General features: G+C 49.3%; 1 protein-coding gene and 1 pseudogene across 21 annotated transcripts in view; one reads left to right on the top strand and one right to left on the bottom strand.

The window, feature by feature from the left end:
- Positions 1–21593, top strand: part of EHMT1 (euchromatic histone lysine methyltransferase 1) — a 220536-nt gene that overhangs the window by 162883 nt on the left and 36060 nt on the right. For 20 of the 21 annotated variants that reach the window (XM_078333148.1, XM_054238466.2, XM_078333144.1 and 17 more), the window contains 5 exons: positions 58–284; positions 1325–1498; positions 2993–3075; positions 4472–4578; positions 14579–14701. In XM_078333148.1, the coding sequence (XP_078189274.1) occupies positions 58–284; positions 1325–1498; positions 2993–3075; positions 4472–4578; positions 14579–14701 (714 nt within the window). Of the gene's footprint in view, positions 1–57; positions 285–1324; positions 1499–2992; positions 3076–4471; positions 4579–6420; positions 6733–14578; positions 14702–21593 lie in introns of those variants that run through there. The other variant, XM_078333152.1, reaches the window with a different exon arrangement.
- LOC118147832 (forkhead box protein H1 pseudogene) lies at positions 10566–11293 on the bottom strand (annotated as a pseudogene).

The following is a 21593-nucleotide window of genomic DNA, read 5'->3' on the forward strand; positions in this document are numbered from 1 at the left end:
TTATTTTTCTAAATATTAGCCCCAATTCAAAAAACTTTTTTGTCCTCCCATTTTTAGGGTAATTTTATGGAGTGTCAGCCTGAGAGCAGCATCTCTCACCGTTTCCACAAAGACTGTGCCTCTCGAGTCAATAATGCCAGCTATTGTCCCCACTGTGGGGAGGAGAGCTCCAAGGCCAAAGAGGTGACAATAGCTAAAGCAGACACCACTTCGACGGTGACGCCAGTCCCCGGGCAGGAGAAGGGCTCAGCCCTGGAGGGCAGGGCCGACACCACCACGGGCAGGTACCTGGCACAGGCTCTGGCTGGGGTCTCCATCTGTGCACTGGAAAGGTGTTGGTTGTTAATTTAACATGATTGCTTTCTGCTGTTTTTTCCAGAAGTCTCTGAGCTGCCCCTGATGCTCGTGGTGATTTCTGATGTTTAAGACTCAGAAATCACGTGTTGCCATGTGCACATAGGCCTCTGTCTTTCAGTTGGTTATGTAGGTCCCTTTGCCTGTTCTGAACCGGTTTTCACAGCATCCCGTTGATGTAGCTCTGTGGTGTTTCTGTTGTTGGCTCAGTCCCCTGTCGGTACACAAGCCCTGGGGGAGTGGTAGCTGCCGCAGTCTGTGACTGAGTTATGTGGCATTAAGCTTTGAAGGCCTTAGCTGAAGACAAAAAGTCTAAGATAATTAGAAGTATTCATATTAGACACAAATAATTATCTTCCTGGAAGAGTCCAGTAGAAACAGCCAAAAAAATTTTAGAGCTCAAAAGAGTCTTACTCAAAAGAGTAAGAGGATCAGTTAAGAAGAGATAGAAGTCACTTGCCTTCTTCCTTCCAGCAATATCCTACTGGAAAATAAAATAACCAAAGAGATTTTTTCAAAACAGCAATAAAACCTGCTATTGCCCAGCAGAAGAAAAGAACTTAAATGTGACACTTAGATAAAGAAAACTAACACTTCATTGAAGATTATTTAAAAGAGACTCAAATTGTGAGCATGTTAAGGTGATTCTTTCCTATTAACTTGTAAATTTAATGCACTTAGAATCAAAATTCCAGTAGGATTTCCTTTTGTTGGGGTGGGCAGTAGACTTGATAGATTCAGCTTGAAGCTCATTTGTGAGAGGGTATCTGAACATGTGGCCCAGAAGTCTAGAAGCTGCCTGTGTTTTCTCAGGAAATTTGGTTCTGAGTCCTGAACCATTTAATCCAGCGACTAAGCAGACAGTAAGCAAATCTGAAGCTCTCACCTAGAGAAACAGCACACTTGGGCAGTCAGAACCAGTCATGTTTCATACTTTCATAAAATGTTTCCCCAATTTCCTCCCCTGAAGTGCGGCTGGACCACTGCTCTCGGAGGATGACAAGCTGCAGGGCCCCGCCTCCCATGCGCCCGAGGGCTTCGATCCAACAGGACCTGCTGGGCTCGGGAGGCCGACCCCCGGCCTTTCCCAGGGACCAGGGAAGGAAACCTTGGAGAGTGCTCTCATTGCTCTCGACTCGGAAAAGTAAGAACTGACATGTGATTTCAAAGACGTCTCAGAGCCTGTTCTCATCTGCACCTGGCGTTTTTCCCCATGGCATCACTTAGCACTTTTCAGCTTTTTGATTAATGCTTTTCATTAGAATAATTCACATATTTTCACACTATTTTGGGAAATTGCCAATTATTGTCCTCTGCATTATACTAAGAGCCACATGCTACACCTTTGAAGTCCTAAGTGAGGAGATGGTCCTGGTGGGCTTTACAGTCATTTCCTGAAGTCCTAAGTGAGGAGGTGGTTGGTCTTGGGCTTTACAAACATCTCTCAGCTGCTGCTGGCCCTGAGTTGCCCTTAGGTCATCATAGCAGAAACTGCTGCTGCTGCTGTGGCCGATTCCCTCCCGGGCTCCGCCCCATCTGTGCAGTACAAGGGCTTGGCCCAGGGACCCTCTAGGCTCGCTGACACCACGCCTCTCATCCTCCTCTCTCCTCTTGGCGTTGCCCCTGCTAGGGAGGCAGACCAGACTGTGGCACTGAGGCTTGCAGGTGGCCTCCTCCCTGGAGCTCTCCTCTGTCTACCTCCAGCCTCGCTTCCAAGCCTGTACCTGCAGCGATGGTGCCATCTACTGAAGCCCACATGCCCTGCCCACTGACCAGACCCTAGACTGTTCTGAGCCCTGCTTTCTCCCCTATCTCTTGGTGTTGTGTTAGTCTGCTTTTGTGTCACTATAAAGAAATACCCAAGGCTGGATAATTTATAAAGAAAAGAGGTTTAATTGTCTTACGGTTCTCCAGACTGTACAGGAAGCATGGTATTGGCATCTGTTCCATCAGAGGCCTCAGGAAACTAGTCATGGTGGAAGGCAAAGTGTGAGCCGTAGTCAGAGACAGAGAAGGGGGAGGATCCCAGACTATTAAGCGACCAGATCTTGTGGGAACTGACTGAGCTGGAACACACCTCACCAGGGATACCGCTAAGCCATTCATGAGGGATCTGACCCCAGGGTCCAGTCACCTCCCACTAGGCCTCACCTCCAACACTGGAGGTCACATTTCAACATGAGATTTGAGAGGGACACAGGTCCAAACCGTAGCAGTGATCAGCTTAGTCATCAAGTTAAGGTTTCAAAGCGGAAGTGCCAGTGTTCCCAGCTCTCGCTGCCCCAGGCATCTTCTGTCGTGAGCTATGCCCCCAATGGTGACCACGCTCTGTGGGCTCATCCTGGCTGGGGCTGGTCCTGGCTGTGCTGCGCCGTAGATGACCCCGCTCCCCTGCATCCTGCGCTGGTTCTTTTGTCGTGTTGTGTAAAAGCCTCACAGTGTGTAGCGTTCTCCTGCAGTGACTGGGAATGCAGTTGCTTGTTCTGCAGTTTTTACTGTGAGGTATCTCAAGACTGGTGGGTTTGGTGCACTTGAGCTTGAGGGGTTGGTGGGCAGACGTCCCCCAGGCCTTCCAGCCTTCAGCCTAACGCATGGGACATGAAGCCCCATGCTGACTGTTGTCCTGTGCTTCCCACAGACCCAAGAAGCTTCGCTTCCACCCAAAGCAGCTGTACTTCTCCGCCAGGCAAGGGGAGCTTCAGAAGGTGCTCCTCATGCTGGGTAAGTGCCTTCCTGCTGCCCGGGGCACTGACAGGAGCCGAGAGCAGTTGTTACCCTTCCTCACAAGGCTGCTCTCATGTCGCTTTTCTGTTTCTGAGTCTCTGAAGAGTGAATAGGTTGCCACTGGTGTTTAGCTTTTTTATGGTGATCATATTCAGTTATGCAGGATATTAGAACTATTCTCTATGACGTTCTAAGTTTTAAAAAGGAATTAGGTATGCATTATTAAATCAAGTGGAAATATGGATTGAGGAAAAGTGAAATTAGTGAGTTGGGGCCCTGCTGAGATGTGTGGTGATGATGGCAGCGGTGTCTCACCTGTGCGGGTCGAAGCAGCGGTAGTGTGGACAAAGCAGGCTTCAACTATAGGTATTTGACAATAGGCAGACGTATTGCTTTAATTTCTAGTACCTAAAAGCATGCTTGTTAGAACCTTCCCAGTGATAATTTCATCTCTGAGCTCATATAGCTCTAGGCTTGATTTCTCTGACGTTTATCTTCTCTGGGTTGAAAAGGGTGATTAAGAAGCGCTCGACCTGACTACATCATAAAAGACGTTAAACTGTTTGCTCTCAAGGACAGGTTTATTTGGCTGGGCCTGGTGGCTCACACCTATAATCCCAGTACTTTGGGAGGCTGAGGTGGATGGATCATAAGGTCAGGTAATGGATATCATCCTGGCCAGCACAGTGAAACCCTGTCTCTACTAAAATACAAAAGAATAGCCAGGCGTGGTGGCACGCACTGTAATCCCAGCTACTTGGGAGGCTGAGGCAGGGGAATCACTTGAACCTGGGAGGCAGAGGTGGCATTGAGCCGAGATCATACCACTGTACTCCAGACTGGCGACAGAGCAAGACTCCATCTCAAAAAAAAAAAAAAAAGTTATGTTGACCAAAATGGCAGCTTTAATCACTTTTGTCATAGACTTTACACTGAGGCCACCTCCCTGCCCCGAGGCTCTCTGTGCACTCAGACCTCCCAGGAACTGACTGGTGTCCAGGCCTCTGTGCCTGGTCTGGCTTGCTCCTCCAGGGTGTGTCTGTCCTGGTCAGCCACCTCTCAGGGCCTGGGGTGGCTGTGGCCAGGCCCCTGGGATCACAGAAAGAGCCTCAGAGTTAGAGCAGGACAGTAAAGGAAGCACATGCACGGCTGAGTGAGTTCTAGAGGGACCTGCCTGTTAGGTTCTGTAGGAGACTGGCACACTTCCTCTCAAGTCCTCCTGGCAGGATGAGGGCCAGAGGATGGTGCTGTGGGCAGGTTCCGGTGTGGCTTGAGGTGGCTTTTTGTGTGGAAGCTGCTTGTTTGTGAGAGCACTTGCCAGCCTTGGTAACCATCCTGAGCTGGAGTCTCTGGATACATCTGAAATAATTAATAAAACTGTGTTTGTTCACAGTGGACGGAATTGACCCCAACTTCAAAATGGAGCACCAGAATAAGCGTTCCCCACTGCACGCCGCGGCGGAGGCTGGACACGTGGACATCTGCCACATGCTGGTTCAGGTTCGGCGGGCACGACGCCCTCCTGAGACCCTTCACTTGCTCCCTTTCATTGCTATCACCGTGAAATAAGACCACATTCGTGGTTCTTCTGGTTTAAAAGTTGCTTAGTGCCATGAAGCGGACCCAGAGTTAGCCTTTCTGCCCCCAGTTCTGCAAGCACATCAGTGCTTCCCGCTGCTTCCTCCTGCGTGTACTGTGGCCTCTGACAAAAGCATGCTGCCTCTCGGCTGTTTCTTGATTTGCTTTCTCTGGCTTTGGTTCCTGTCACTCATGACTCCATCTTGGGGAGGCAAGCACTAGGCATGGACGCCCCTTCCCCAGCCTGTGGCCTGGCCCTTTGTGTTTAAATCAGATCACGTGAGCATTTTTAAGCTGCCATGTAGTCTGCAAGGGCGTGCTGTGTCTCGTTAGTCACTGTCTTGTGTTTCGGTTGCTCGAGTTGACTCTGCCTCCTGCTAATTTATTCCAGACCCTCTGCACACTGCCCATGTGTCTCAGTGTTCAGACACACGACGCCACTTCTCCTCCATGACGTCCCTTCCCTGATCCCTGTGTTGGGGTCCCTGTTTCTCAAATACCAGGTTTGAGTCTGGTGCAGTCTGACTTCTGAGCCCTTGGATGTGACCTATTATTTCTGGAAACTTTAGGGGCTTTCCTTGAACCCCACTAGGCTGAAGTTGCACCTTGTTGTAGCGTGGGGCCTTTCAGATTCGCCGGAGCGTTTGGTGCATTTGGTGTGCCCTTTCAGTGCAGAAATCCATGCTGTCTGTCCTGGGAGGATTTCCTGTGTGACTTCTGTGCCTCGGTCCCCTTTACCTATCTCAGTGCCTAGGTCCCTTCTACCCTTCTCAGCCTAGGTCCCCTCTACCCGTCTCAGCCTAGGTCCCCTCTACCCGTCTCAGTCTAGGTCCCCTCTACCCGTCTCAGCCTAGGTCCCCTCTACCCGTCTCAGCCTAGGTCCCCTCTACCCGTCTCAGCCTAGGTCCCCTCTACCCGTCTCAGCCTAGGTCCCCTCTACCCGTCTCAGCCTAGGTCCCCTCTACCCGTCTCAGCCTAGGTCCCCTCTACCCGTCTCAGCTTTGTCCTTCTGGGACTCTCGTAATTCAGGCGTGGGACCTTCCAGACTGATTCCTGCTGTGTTCTGTTCTGCCTTCTGGGCAGCATTCTCAACTTCAGCTTCCAGCTCCTGGGGGATTTTTAATGTGTGGTCACATTTTCAAATCCCAAGAATTCCTTTCTGCTCTCGGATAGTTCCTTTTCTCTGAAGATATTATGGTTATTCTGAAGTTTTATGCTGCTCTGTTTTAGTTTTTCTTATCTAAAGGTTTTCCTCAAATGCCCGTGACTCTTCTTTATAGTTGAACTTCTAAATGCTGGTGGTAGCTCCTGCTTGCCAGGGGCTAGTCACTGCAGGGTGATCTCCAGGCCTCACTGTTTTGTCTGGGAAGGGCCTGTCCCCTTAGACTGCACCTGTCTCTACCTTTCTTAGGGCCAAGAAGGAGAGAGTGATGGCTCACTGTCTGTTGCGCTCACACCTACCCGCTCTCCGGCGACTGAGTCATAACTGATGATGCTTTCTTACTATTTGCCTGGAATGATTTTTCCCTCCTTTTAGTCTGACTTTTTCCCTTCCTTTTCAGATATATGTATTTTAAACACAGAACTTGACTTTTTATAAATTTGGTCTAACAATTTTGGTATTTTAATAGGAACATTTAGTCCTTCTCTTATTTATATCCAATATCTTATAGTTTTAATATCTAGCTGTCTTTGTCCATTTTTTCTTGCTGTAACAGAATACTTGAGGCCAGATCATTTATAAAGAAAATAAATTTCTCACAGCTCTGGAGGCTGGGAAACCCAAGGTCAAGGGACTGCTTCTGGAGACTTCTGGTGAGGCCTTGTGCTGTGCCTGGACACAGGCGGGAACCGCACAGAGAGGGAGAAACTCCAGCGCAGACTCTTGCTGAAGACCAGGCTGCCCACATAGGAGCAGGTCCATTCTTGGGGGACCTGACCCCGTCTTTGAGAACGGCGTGGCTCCGTCTTCGGAGCCTCATTACCTCTTAAAGGCCTGGCCTCCCAGCCTCACTGGGGCCCCCGGTCCCAATAAATAAATCGCATTCAGGCCATAGTGCCAGCCTTTTGAAGCCAGTGCTGTTTTGCTCTTTCTTCTTGCCCTCTTTTGGATTGATTTTTGTTTCAATTGTGCCATTTCTCTTCTCTCTCTGTTAGTTTTGAAGTTACAAGCTTTCCACTTGTGGAAAGGTCTCAGTCTCACATGCAGGCTTTTCTTCCCAAGGTCAAGACTGAATGAGATGATGATGGGGAGCCAAGCCCTGGTGGAGGGTGAGGCAGGGAGCAGCTGAGGTGACCTGGGGTCCAGTAAGCCAGGGCTTGGGGGGCTCCAGGAGCCTGAGAAGAAAGTGTGCTGGGAGAAGGGCTGAGCCGAGGTGGGCACTGGGGGCCAACTCCATGCAGGAGGAGCTGTGGAAGCTGCTGGGTATGTCAGGGAGAAGCAGAAAAGGATTCAGAGACAGTGGGTGGGGGCTCAAGATGACTCACATGGGCTGCAATTCTTGGTAAGACCATGAGGGAAGTGTCCAACCTGGTAGGCACAGGCTTCTGGGAAAGGATGAGATGAAGTCAAGGGCAGCCAGGGGTGGGAGTGGGGGGTGGTTGTCCGGACACAGAGATAGAGCTGGAGTGAGGGGTGGGCTGTTCAGGGTGGAAGTGATGCCAGGATGTTCATGGGTGGGGCTCTGAGGAAGAGGAAGAGAGCGTGGTCTGGAAGAGGCAGGAGCTGGTGGTGTGGGGCTCAATAACAGATGCCGATAGAGGGCCAGGCATTCGGCAGCGAGGCCCTCTCCCTACCTGGGCCTTGTGAAGGTTGTGGCATGATTCTGTTTCTGTTGTGGATGGACCTGGACGGGAACGAGTATGCAGAGTCTTGTGGAGATAGGCCCAGACAGGAACAAGGGCTATATGAGCGCTGCCCCAGTGGCCCTAGAAACTGGGCCAGGCCATGAATGTGTGCCGTGCTGAGCCCGTGAAGGGGAAATGTGCTGAGCCCCTGAGGTTGGGCCATGCGGAGCCAGTGAGGGGAGGGTGGACCGTGATGAGCCTATGAGGGTGGGGTGTGCTGAGCCTGTTCTCCATGCTCACTGCTGGCCGTGGAGGCTTCTTGAAGCTGTTCCTCCTGGGCCTGGAATTCCAGGTTGCTGGTGGTTTTCCTCAGGTCATGTAAGGAGTGATGCCACTGTCTTATTTCCATCATTCCATTTGAGAAATTAGCTTGGCACTTCTTTGAAAGAGACTGTGTTCTCTTTGGCTTTCTTTTTAAACATTAAAATTAAAAAAAATATATGGTTGCATTGTGCATACGGAAAAGTCCTTAAAATGTAAACATCTGGTTAACAAATCATTATATTGTGGCCCTGGCGTTCGGGGCCCATGAGATGCAGCGTTGCTGGCTCCCCTGACACCTGGATGCCCCCCCAAGAACAGCAGCCATTTGGGTCTCACCGCCCTGCAAGAGCCCTCGGGCTTTAAGGTTGTTTGTTTGCTTTTGACCTTTATGCTAATTGAGTTGTACAGCATGAGTTCCTTTGTGTCTGCTTCTTGGTCAGGAAAATAAGGAAGTGCAGGACCGGGAAATGGCTTTGGGGCTGAGTTCCCGAGCACTGTGGGGCTCCCGATGACTGCCCAACTCTGCTTGTCTGAAGCATTGTCTTTGGGGAGGCCGAGTGAGGGGAGCACAGAAGCTCTTCATTGTTGTACAGCTTTGAGTCATAGTGTTGTGAAGTACAGTGCTGTGTTTGCGCTTTATGCATAGGAAATGGTTATGTCCCTTGGTGCTGCTGTGTGCCCAGTGCCTGGGGGTCTGACCAGCCCAGAACCACTTCAGATGAAATTCCTAGCCTGAGTTTAATTTGGTGACCTGGCCTGCAGAACTTACTGTTTCTAGTCTTAGAGGGTTTCTATTTTTCCTTCCCCTTAGAATCTAAGCAGTTTTCCTGAGATTCTCCAGAAAGAGAGAGATTGGCTTTATTTTTAGTTTGCCCTAAATCCGAGGGTGCCGCTTCTCAGGGTTTCAGCATTTGCGGGGTGTCTCACATCTCATAGTGACTCTTTGGGCAGGCTCTGTCCACAGGCAGTGAGGGTCTGTGGTGTCGTCTCTCCCGGGCTCAGGTCTAGCTCAGGTCTTTGAGCCACATCTCCTGCAGCAGCACAGGAGAGGGGTTCGTGTTCACCCTGCGAGAGGGTCCCCAGAACCAGAGGGGTTCGTGCTCACCCTGTGAGAGGGTCCCCAGAACCAGAGGGGTTCGTGTTCATCCTGTGAGAGGGTCCCCCGGAACCAGAGGGGTTCATGTTACCCTGTGAGAGGGTTCCCCCGGAACCAGAAGGGTTCATGTTACCCTGTGAGAGGGTCCCCAGGAACCAGAGGGGTTCACGTTCACCCTGCGAGAGGGTCCGCCGGAACCAGAGGGGTTCACGTTCACCCTGCGAGAGGGTCCCCCGGAACCAGAGGGGTTCTTGCTCACCCTGCAAGAGGGTCCCCCGGAATCAGAGGGGTTCACATTCACTCTGCGAGAGGGTCCCCCGGAACCAGAGGGGTTCGTGCTCACCCTGTGAGAGGGTCCCCCGGAACCAGAGGGGTTCGTGCTCACCCTGCGAGAGGGTCCTCCGGAACCAGAGGGGTTCGTGCTCACCCTGCGAGAGGGTCCTCCGGAACCAGAGGGGTTCGTGTTCACCCTGTGAGAGGGTCCCTGGAACCAGAGGGGTTCACCCTGTGAGAGGGTCCCCAGAACCAGAGGGGTTCATGTTCACCCTGCGAGAAGATCCCTTGGAACCAGAGGGGTTCATGCTCACCCTGTGAGAGGGTCCCCCGGAACCAAAGGGGTTCGTGTTCACACTGTGAGAGAAGGTCCCCTGGAACAAGAGGTCCCACTTGGCTTGAGTCTCCCCAGGGCTCCGTGCCCCCACTGCAGCACAGGCGCTCTGCCATGTGTGACTCCTTGTATTAAAAATGAAGACCTACCCTCAGTCACATGAGCTTCACTTTGAGGGCTCAGTAGTCATGCCTGTCAGGGGCCACCGCCTTGTGCACAGACAGAAAAATCCATTGTGCAGAAAGTGCCTCCCTAGCAGCTGACCTGGAGTCCACCCCAGCCTGTTGCCGACACTGGGAACATCAGTGGTCTGGCTCCCAGGCTCAGGGGCAGGGCACTGAGGGTTGTTTCTGTAGCCTCCTGGGTGTCCTAGCTGCCTCCTGCACCCGGGGCCTTTTCCCCACTGACTTAGTCTGTGTTTTCTGACCTGTGAGTTGCAGCTATGCCTCCATCTGCTCCAGCTCCGGGTGCTGCTGCCCTCTCTCATTTGCTGCCCCTCAGCATCCTGGTACCTTGTGCTGTAGGATCTCATGCCATGTCTGTGGTTTCTGGAGAGCACTGAGCGAGGTGCCACATGGTCCCATCGAAGTCACCATGGACACTCACGTTGTCATCAGTCTGATCTTCTGTCATCTCTTATTACAAAAAAAAAGTTGTAAACTCCTTTACTGTTATCTCCCCAACACCCCCACCAAGACGTAGGGTCCAGTCTTTATTCCCCAACCCTTTTTCCTGAAAAGATGCTACCTCCTTCCCAGGCTGCATCTACCCTTAGGTGACAGCTGATGATGGATGGATGCGTGGTGAGCTGAGAAGAGGGGACCAAGAAAGGCCATTCTAGGCTCAGCCCCCCGCCTCTAGCCTTACCTGTCAATGTAGGGGAAACAGAGGCATGACTGACCAGGGCCAGGGTCATGCCCAGCTGGGCCACAACCATGTGTGGAATAGTCCAGTAAACACCGTGGACTCTCAGCAAGGCTGCTACCTGAGATATTTCAAGGCTGCTGTGGTCACAGATACCCACCTGCCCTTGGCTACCTGTCAACAAGCTGGGAGTGGGAGCAGGAGAGAGGAGCCGCCTCTGCCTCAGGAGCCTCACAGGCTGCACCAGGAGATCAGCCAGACTATGGCTGGGGCTGCCAGGTCCCACAGGTTGCTGACCCGAACATCGTAGATGCATTTGTTGGGTGGCACCCCCTGTAAGAGGGCATCTAGATTCCAAAGCAGCCCTGGAGGCCCTCAGGTTTCAGGGGCCACCCCCCAGTAGGCAGGGTTGGTTGATGGTGGACACTGGGGACAGGAGGTGGGTGGTGGTGCCAAGTGCATTACCACATTGGGAGTGTAGACAGGTAGGAGGTGGGCAGCTGCCCCAGAGGGAGGCCTTGTGTCCCCCACTGGACAGCCCCCCAGGGAACTGAGGTACCCTGCAGCAAGTGGAGAGGCCAAGCCCTAGGCTCTGGGGAGATGGTCGAGGGCCCTATGGCTGCCCCCTGGGAAGCCTCCCCCTCCATTCTCATGGGGCCAGGAAGGGGGAAGAGGGGCCACAGAGGCCTATCAGAGGAGGGTAGGGGTGGGATGGGCACTGCCTCCTCCCCACTGCACCCTGTACCTGCCTGTGGGAGCTGGACAGCTCTTTGGCACCAGCCCTGGCCAGGATGCCCCTCCCTGGAGTACCATCAGCAGGGACTTGATGCTGAAGCCTTTGCTGGGCAGTGGTGGGGACAGTACGGCCGGCCGTGCAGCACGCAGCGGGGACTGGAGCCCTTGGCAAAGGCTTCATGCGCATTTCCTTCTGCCAGTACCTCAGCTGGGGTGAGGCTCATGTCTGCTGGCCAGAGGTGCTCTTGGCTTGGGGCTGGCTTGGGTGGGGCTGCCTGACCTCAGGTGCTCAAGACTCTGCCTGCTGGCCGCTGGACTCCACCCTGTGCCTGCCCCGCTCGAGAAAGCATGGGTTTGAGGAAAGGTGGTGGCAGAGGGAATCTGCCCTGGAAAAGGGGACACGGCCTGGAGCTGACGGGTGGCCTTCCGCCAATAGGAGGGTGCAGCTTGCACTGACCACTGAGACGGTCAGAGCCCAGCAGATGTAGGGGGCTTGCAGTTTTAGGGCATCTCACATGTGTAGGGGGTCTTGCAGGTGCAGAGGGCCTTGCAGATGTTGGAAGTTTGCAGGTATAAGGGCCTTGCAGGTTTAGGGGGCCTTGCAGGTTTAGGGGGCCTTGCAGGTGTGTAGGGAGGTTGCAGGTTTAGGGCATCTTGCATGGGTAAGGAGGTTGCAGGTGGGGGGAAGTTGCAGGTGTGAGGGCCTCGAAGGTGTAGGGAGGTCGCAGGTTTAGGGGTCTTGTCGAGCTGCAGGTTCTCTCTCTTCCCCTCTGGGACTGGGAGAGCTACTGTGCCTCCTGGGCTCCAAGTGGGAGTCGCTGCGGGGCCAGTGACTGGGAGGCGGACCACGATGGGTAGGGCAGGCAGCTCCGGGCTGTGGGTGAGGCCCTTCCCGCCGATGTGGGGGTGTGCGCAAGTCTCGCGGAGCGTGAGCGGCTGGCGGCTTCTGCCGTGGAGTCCCAGGCTGTGCGGGGTTGGTCAGTGCCAGCCGCCCTGCTTGCAGTGAGGGTTTATGGAGAGCGTGGGAGGCGGGTCCGTGGGGTCCAGGATGGAGCTGGATGTGGGGCGGGACCCGTTTCTTGGCGCTGGTGGGTCTGTTTGGAAATGCTGTTGGCCTCCGCTCTAGCCTCGCTTTGACACTTCCTTTTGCTCCGCGCTTCTTTTCCGTCCCAGAGGTTTCTCAGACTTTGTCTCAGTGCCCTGTCTTCATGGGTGGGGTCACTTCCTTCTGGTTACCCGGGTTCTGGGTGCAAGGCGTGTCTGGGAGGGCTCCGCGCTCGGGGAACGGATGGCAGGCTCCTGTTTGCAAGGGGCTGCCGAGAGCTGCCCAAGCCCTCCTTCCTGGGGAACGACCCCCAGGCTCCACCGGAGGCTGTCAGCCCCTTCTGCCCTTGCAGACCTGGGTCTCTGCGCTGCCGTCTGCACTGCCGGCCTGGCGCTGGCACATCCTTTGTTCTTCACCGGGATTTTTGGGGGCTGAGGGAGCAGCCTCTGTGTGCTGAGGGTTCAGGCAGAGCCGCAGCTCCTCTGCACAGCACGGGCCTCGCTTTCTACCTTGTTTTGTCTGTGTGTTGTGTTTGTTTTTTTCAGACCGACTCCCACTCTGTTGCCCAGGCTAGAGTGCAATGGCACGATCTTGGCTCACTGCAACCTCCGCCTCCGGTTTCAAGCAATCTCCCACCTCAGCCTCCGAGTAGCTGGGGTCACAGGCATGTGCCACCACACCCGGCTAATTTTTATTTTATTTTATTTTAGTAGAGTTGGGGTTTCACCATATTGGCCAGGCTGGTCTCGAACTCCTGACCTTGTGATCCACCCGTCTCAGCCTCCCAAAGTGTTGGGATTACAGGTGTGAGCCACTGTGCCTGGTCATTTTGTGTGTTTTTTAAAGCTTACTATGTGTTAAAAATTAGCTGCTGTAGAATTCTGGTGCTACTTTACCTTCAGGTTTGGCTCCGGACCTTGGCTTTGAGGTTTGGTTTTTGAAGTCAGCTGTGGGTCCCTGCCCTGCTGTGCGCCTCCAGGCCTCAGCCTTTTGACCTCTGACCCTTGCTCTCTGGATCCCGAGTTCTCTTTGGTGAAGCTCAGCTCCTTCTAGTCAGATTCCCCTGAGCCTTTCTCTGCCCCTCTGTTTTGTTTTTGCTTTTTTTTTTTTTTTTTTGAAACTGAGTTTTGTTCTTGTTGCCCAGACTAGAGTGCAGTGGCATGATCTGGGCTCACTGCAGCCTCTGCTTCCCGGGTTCAAGTAACCCTCCTATCTCAGCCTCCCCAGTAGCTGGGACTACAGATGCCTGCCACCACACCCAGCCAATTTTTGTATATTTAATTTGGGGGAGGGTTCACTGTGTTGGCCAGGCTGGTCTCAAACCCCTGACCTCAAGTGATCCACCTGCCTTGGCCTCTAAACACGCTGGGATTACAGGTGTGAGCCACCACACCTGGCCTCTCTGCCCCCTTAGCCTTTACGAGTTAGCCTCATTTTCCATATAGAGCATTCTAGGGCTGTTTAAACATTTATTATTCATTTGTGTTACTTTTGCTTTTTAATTACTAATAGTAAAAACAATACTATTTTCAGCCTTTTTTCATAATGTTTATTTTATAAATGAAATACTAGGTCTTTGTCATCTAAGAAGTTTTTCCTCATGGAAAAAAAGTTTAAACAGTTGATTTGCTTTTAGCACACAGCCAATTTTAAAGTTGGGGCTTCTTAAGTTTCAGACAAAGAAAAATTTACCGATGTGTGCCTGCCAGTTAAGCAGTCTTCCGAGTTTCTCAGTTTATCCGGAGAAATGGAAATAGATACTACTGGAAGTCATTTTTTTTTTCTGTTTATTTTGGCAAGTACTAAAACAGCAAGAGGGTGCTGTGCAGGCCTGGCAGGGTGAGCTGGTCACCTCCCTCCTGCCTCCTCTCTGCTGAGGGGCCCCTCCCTTCCCTGCTTTGTCTGCTTTAGAAGGTTGTCACCATCCTCCTCATTTCTAACGGTGTTGTCACACTCCTGTGCTGCAAAGATTTTTTATCAAATTACCTTAGAAGTGGAATTAAATCTAGCAAAAATATTATGCTTAGACTAAAGGTTGGATAGAATAATTTTGTCTTTATAAACCAAAGGGGAAATGGTATTGCCCAAAGTGCAGGGGAGATAATGAGAAAACAATGGACAAAAGTACTGAAAAGACAAAAAAGGATAGAAGATCGAGGTAGTAAAGGCCATCCACATGAGGATTATTTGTCTTTTCTATAATTCGTTTACTTTGAGAAAATGTTTTAGGGTAAACGCATAAGACTATGCAATAATTTTTGATCATTAATATTAATGGTGTATTAAAAGTTGTATTTTGAAAAAAAATAATAATTTTGTCTTTGAATACATGTTTACAAAACTCAGACGTTAGTCACTGAAACGACGCAGCTCTCTTCTTTCGAGGGTGGAAGTCTATAAGGCATTTCCTCACCAGGTGGTAGCTCCCATGCCCTCCCATACACCTGACCTGTTGTTTCACTAGGCGGGCGCCAATATTGACACCTGCTCAGAAGACCAGAGGACCCCATTGATGGAAGCAGCTGAAAACAACCATTTGGAGGCAGTGAAGTACCTCATCAAGGCCGGGGCCCTGGTGGGTCCCAAGGTATGTTCACTTGTCAGAATCACCATCCGAGTGTGTGTGTAAATGTTTCTCAGAAAGTGAGCAAGGGACATCCTTACTGAATCTCCAGGACTTGGTGCCTTCACACACTGACCCATTTGTCCAGAAATAGTTCCTTCACCTCACTTGGTTACCTGATTTATTATTAAAAAACACTGGTGAGCACTCACTCTCTACAGAGCCTGACAGCAAACAGATGAGCTAATGGGGGGTTTGCTGTGCGGAAGGTGTTTGCCTTATTGTGTATTCGTCTCTCTCTCTCTCTCTGTTTTCAACCCAGAGCAATTAGGCAAGGAAAAAAGTCAAAAGGGGCCAGGTGCAGTGGCTCAGGCCTGTAATCCCAGCACTTTGGGAGGCTGAGGCCAGGAGATTGATACCATCCTAACACAGCGAAACCCCATCTCTACTAAAAATACAAAAATTACCTGGGCATGGTGGCATGTGCCTGTAGTCCCAGCTACTTGGGAGGCTGAGGCAGGGAGAAGCGCTTGAATCCAGGAGGTGGAGTTTGCAGTAAGCTGAGATTGTACCTACTGCACTCCAGCCTGGGCGATAGCGAGAGTACATCTCAGAAAAAAAAAAAGAAGTGAAAAGCATTCACATGGGAAAGGAAGAAGTAAAATTGTCTCTGTTCACAAATGATGTTCTTATATGTAGATAACCCTAAAGAAGACACGAAAATATTGCTAGCTAACAAAACTAATTCAGTAAGATAGGATAAAAAATTAGCACAAAAAATCAGTTGCATTTCTTTATACTTTCAATGAAGTATTCAAAAAAGAAAGTAAGAAAGAGTTTCATTTACAGTAGCATCAAAAAGAATATAATACTTAGGAGTAAATTTAACCAAGAAGCCAAAAGACTCATGTTGAAGACTATCAGCTGTTGCTGAAAGAAATTAAAGACCTCAGTAAATAGAAAGACATCTGGTGTTCACAGATGAGAAGACTTAATGTAGTGAAAATGGCAGTACCACCCGACACAGTCCGCAGATTCCATGAAGCCCTTATTAAAATCCTAACAGCTTTTTTGTTTTTTTGAGATAGTCTCTGTCACCCAGGCTGGAGTGCAGTGGCGTGATCTCGGCTCACTGCAACCTCCACCTCCCCTGTTCAAGTGATTCTCCTGCCTCAGCCTCCCTTATAGCTAAGATTACAGGCATGCACCACCACGCCTGGCTAATTTCTGGTATTTTTAATAAAGATGGGGTTTCACCATGTTGGCCAGGCTGGTCTCGAACTCCTGACCTCAGGTGATCCACCTGCCTCAGCCTCCCAAAGTTCTGGGATTACAGGCATGAGCTACTGCGCCTGGCCCTAACAGCTTAATTTTACAGCTGTAGAAAAGCTCTAAAGTTTATACAGAATCTTAAGACACTTGGAGCAGCCAAACAATTTTGAAAAAGAACAGAGTTGGAGAACTCATACTTGCTGATTTCAAAACTTACTATATACGGCCACAGTAATGAAAACAGTGTGGGACTGGCATAAAGACAGAAATGGAGACCAATAGAATAAAATAAAAAGCCCAGAAATAAACCGTTGCATATATGGTCACTGATTTTTGTCGAGGTTACAAAGACCATTCAGTGGGAAACAGTATTTTCAGCAAATGGTGCTGAGGCAGTTGGATGCCCACATGCAGAAGCGTGAGGTTGGATCCTCACCTCACACCATATTCAGAAATTAATGGAAAATGCAGGCAGGCATGGTGGCTCAACGCCTGTAATCCCAGCACATTGGGAGGCTGAGGCAGGTGGATCACCTGAGGTCAGGAGTTCAAGACCAGCCTGGCCAACATGATGAAACCCCATCTTTACTAAAAATACCAAAAATTAGCCAGGCATGGTGGTGCATGCCTGTAATCCTAGCTACTCGGGAGGCTGAGGCAGGAGAATCGCTTAAACCTGGGAGGCAGAGGTTACAGTGAGCCGAGATCGCGCCATTGCACTCCAGCCTGGGCAACAAGAGCGAAACTCTGTTTCAAGAAAAAGAAAAAGGGAATGGATGGAAAGGCCCGTACTTAAGTGCTAAAACCAGAAGACTCTTGGAAGAAGACCTGGGGCGAGGGGAAGCTTTATGAAATTGGATTTGGCAATGATTTCTTGGATATGATACCAAAAGCATAATCAAAGAAACAGATAAACTTGATTAAAATTTAAAACTTCTGGCCCTGGAAAATGATATGTAGCCAGAAAGGCAGCCACCCCTCACCTATCACACAATGCAGGTTAGGTGGGAACCTGGCACTAAATCATCTGTAGATGACCTGCTTCTAGGTTGGGGTTTCATAGGTGACAGAGCAGCTCCCTCACTGCGATCTAAAGTCAGTCCCCAGTTCAAGGGTTTGTAAAAATAATAAAAGATTTTAAAATGGAGGAAAATAAGTAAACTTTTGTACATCAAAGATTTACTACCAATAGAGTGAAAAGAGAATCTACAGAGTGAGAAAATGTATTTAAGATTCTCTGATAAGAGGTTTTTATGCAAAATATATAAAGAGGTTGTACATCTTAACAACAACAGAAAATCAAAAACCCAATTCAGAAATGGGCAAAGAAAGGGCTTGAATACCCATCTCTCTAAGGAAGGCCCACAACGGCCACTTCCCACATGAAAAGGTGTCTAGCCACCAGGGAAGCCAAATCAGAGCCATGCTGAGATGCGCCTCAGAGGATGTGGCGAAATCAGAACTCCCATGCGTTGCTGGTGGGGATGTAAAATGTGGAAGCCAGTCTCTTGGTTCCCCAGATAGTTTAGCATAGGATTACCCTATGATCTGTAGCAATTCCACTCCTGAGTGTATACCACAGAAATTGAAACCAGGAACACAAACAGATATTCATACAACACTTTTAAGAACAGAAACAACCCAGACATCTCAGCAGACAAATGCATTGGCACATCTGGTCCATCCATGTGATGGGATGTTACTCAGCCATAGAAAGTAATCAGATTCTGACCTATGAAGAGCCCAGATGTACCTTGAGGACACTGTGCTGAGGAGAGAAGCCACCAGACACAAGAACAAACACTGTACTATTTGAGCAATAAAAGCATCTGGAGTATCAGGCTCAGAGAGACAGAAAGTAGACTAGAGATGACCTGGGGCCGGGGATGTTACTGATTAATGATTGCAAAGTTTGTTTTGGAGGAGTGAAAAGTTTTGGAAATAGTCGTGATCATTGTACAACGTTGTAAATGTGCTGAATGCCACGAAACTGGAAGCTTCACAGTGTTTAAAATGGCAAATTTTGTTGTATATTACCATAACAAAAAAGTTAAAATTCTTAGTCTTTCATATTAATACATATTTTTTCCAACAAAAAAGTGATCACACTCATAGTAATTCAACTCCTGCCTCGTATCACATTAAACTTTCACTATTTTCTGATATTATTCTGTAAAACATTCCTTAAATGGCTGTATTAATTTATGATACAATTTTTTACTTTTAGTCAAATTTGTATATTTAATATTTCTTATTTTTTATTTTTATTTTTAAATTTTTGTATTCGAGACGAAGTCTCGCTGTGTTGCCACGCTGGAGTGCAGTGGCGCAATCTAAGTTCACTGCAACCTCCGCCTCCTGGGTTCAAGCAATTCTCCTGCCTCCCTACCAGTAGGTTCAAGCCTCCCTACCAGTAGGTAGGACTACAGGGCACGCCTCCACACCCAGCTAATTTTTGTACTTTTAGTAGAGATGGGGTTTCACCATGTTGGCCAGGGTGGTCTTGGTCTCTTGACCTTGTGATCCTCCCTCCTTGGCCTCCCAAAGTGCTGGGATTACAGATGTGAGCCCCACACCCAGCCTTCAGTTTTTATTATAAATAGTGCTTCAGTAAATATTTGTATAGTTAAATATTTGCACATTTGGCTTCTTTAGGACAGATTTCTGGCTGCAGAAGTGCTAGGTCAAAATAGATAAACATTTGGCCAGGTTCAGTGGCTTGCTTCTGTAATGCTAATGCTTTGGGAGGCTGAGGCAGAAAGGTGGCTTGAGGTGAGGAGTTTGAGATCAGCCTTGACAACACAGTGAAATCTCATCTTTGTAAGAAGTAAAACATTAGCTGGGCATGGTAGCCCTTGCCTGTAGTCATGGCCCCTTGGGAGGCTGAGGCAGGAGCATCGTTTGAGCCCAGGAGTTTGAGGCTACAGTGAGTTATATTGGCACCACTGCACTCCAGCCTGGGCTCCAGAGTGAGACCCCCATCTCAAAGAAAAAAAAGCTAGAGAAAAGCAGCACATAACATCTGGACAGACATCATGAAATATTACTGACTTCTCATCTGAAACCACGGAGGCAGTTTTTATTGTGCTGAAAGAAGCAAAGCCAAAAATGTGAACCCAGAATCCTGTATCCAGTAAAAATGTTCTTCAGAGAATGAGGGTGAAATAAGACATGCTCAAGTAAAAAAAACACAAAAGGTAGATAAGTTTGCTTGGAATCCTGAAGCTTCCAAGAGGAAAACTTAGCCCTTTGGGAATGAAGGAGGAGCACCAGATGGGAGATAGGAAGACTTTTTCCTTATTTAAATTTCCTAAAATGCAAGAGGTCATTTAAACTAAAACAATGTCATAAAGTAGAGATTACACACGTTTAGAAGCACAGCAAGTCTGCACTCAATATTGTTGGTAGGTCCTTAGAAAACGTGACTTCTTAAAGCAGTGACGTCAGTTCACAGACTGATTGATCTAAACAAGAGTGAAGTTCTTATACCATATTTCTGGTCACAGAAACATCAGCAAACTTCTAAATCAAGACGAAAGTATTTCTTTTCTTTTTTTTTGAGAGTAGTCTCACTTTGTCACCCAGGCCATAGTGCAGTAACACAGTCTTGGCTCACTGCAACCTCCGCCTCCTGGGTTGAATTAATTATCTGCCTCAGTCTCCAGAGTAGCTGGGATTACAGGTGCCTGCCTCCACGCTCGGCTAATTTTTGTGTTTTTAGTAGAGATGGGGTTTTACCGTTCTGGCCAGGCTGGTCTTGAACTCCTGACCCCATGATCTGCCCACCTCAGCCTCTCAAAGTGCTTACAGGCGTGAGCCACTGTGCCTGGCCAAGACCAAAGTATTTCTAATATTAAACACTGAAATACATGTGAGCGGTTCAGACATTTAAGAAAGATTAATACAAACAAATAAGGTAAGTATTTACCCAGTTATTCCAGGTCAGGGTTGTGAGTGGACAGAGCCCGTGCTGGCAACTCAGGTCTACTGGCGGGAAGCAGCCTGAGCCAGGATGCCACCCTATCGCAGGGCATGTGCACGCGCACACACACACACACTCAGACTGGGACGGCGTAGACATGACCCCATCGCAGGACATGTGTGCGCACACACACTCAGACTGGGACGGGGTAGACACGACCCCATCACAGGGCGCACACACACACACACACACACACACACACACACACACACACACTGGGACCCCATCACAGGGCACACACACACACACAGACTGGAACCCCATCGCAGGGCACACACACACTCAGACTGGGACGGTGTAGACACGACCCCATCACAGGGCACACACACACACACTCAGACTGGGACGGTTAGACACGACCCCATTGCAGGGCATGCGCGCACGCATGCACACACACTCAGACTGGGATGGCGTAGACACGACCCCATTGCAGGGCGCGCGCACACACCTCTCACTCTCAGACTGGGACGGCGTAGACACGCCAGTTCATCTAACACGCTGGTCTTTGGATGTGAGTGAAATTCAGGTACCCAGAGAAAACCCACACAGACATGGAGGGGACCTGCAGACTCCAAAGACAGTGGCCCCGGTTGGGAATGGTTTTTGTTTATTTTTACCTCATCAGTGTTATAACAAAACAACACTGAGTGAAACAATGTTATTTGAAGACCGGCTGTGAAATATCAGATAATAAGTACCCAAAGGAGGACAGTATGAAAGTGGCATCACACTGTTGTAAAAATATTTTATTGTGGGAAGTGGTAAAGTGCTAATCTAAGAAGACCAGTACAGATGAATATTATAATCCCTGGAGAAAGAAAAAGAAAATAAAACAAATACAGCTTTACAGGAAAAAAAAGTAGAGGAAGTAAATTGTAATACTGAAAAACTGTGCAGCTAAAATGCAGGGGAAAAATCCAGATGGGATAAATAGAAAACAAATAGCAGAGTGACGGACCCAAACCTCACCCTGTCAGTAATTCACTGCAGACAGAAAGGCCAAAGTTTGTCTGATGGCATAGATGTCCTGCGGTGCTCCTGCTTCAAACACGACACCAGCCAGGCTGGAGAAGTGTGCACGTGGTGAGCATGAGAATCCAATGAGAGGCAAATTATGAAGCCTGGAAGGCCACAGGGAGGCTGCCTTTGTGAATCCAGCACGGGAAGCATTTCTTAAGACACAAAAAAGATGAAGAAAGTTAAGGGCATTCAAATTTAAGAATTTTTATTCAACAAAGATCACAAAGGACACGAACAGGCAGTCTAAAAACTGTGGGAAGATTTTACAACACATGAGCAAAAGATTAATATCCAAAAATAGAACTACAAATAAGATAAAACCACACAGAAAATTGGGCAAAGAACATAAACGTGGAGTTCCCAGAAGCGGAAATACGTACGTATGACCTAGAAGAAGCAAGTGAAAAACCAGGACTAAGGGACCATCTTATAGTCATTGAAATCTGCACGATGTCACGGGTGGAAAAGACTGGCAAGGGCTTTGCGAGGAGCAGCAGGCAGGGTCCTCACTGCTGGGGTGGGCGAGGAGGCCGCAGGCCGCCCAAGCAGGTCTGTGATGTCTTTCCAGATGATATACACTGTGATCTAGATAATTTTAAAGGGTGTAAAACCATCATTTATGGATATAGACAGTAAAGATAT

The sequence above is a fragment of the Callithrix jacchus genome, chromosome 1 (genome assembly GCF_049354715.1).
Source record: "Callithrix jacchus isolate 240 chromosome 1, calJac240_pri, whole genome shotgun sequence".
Lineage (NCBI taxonomy): Eukaryota > Metazoa > Chordata > Mammalia > Primates > Cebidae > Callithrix > Callithrix jacchus.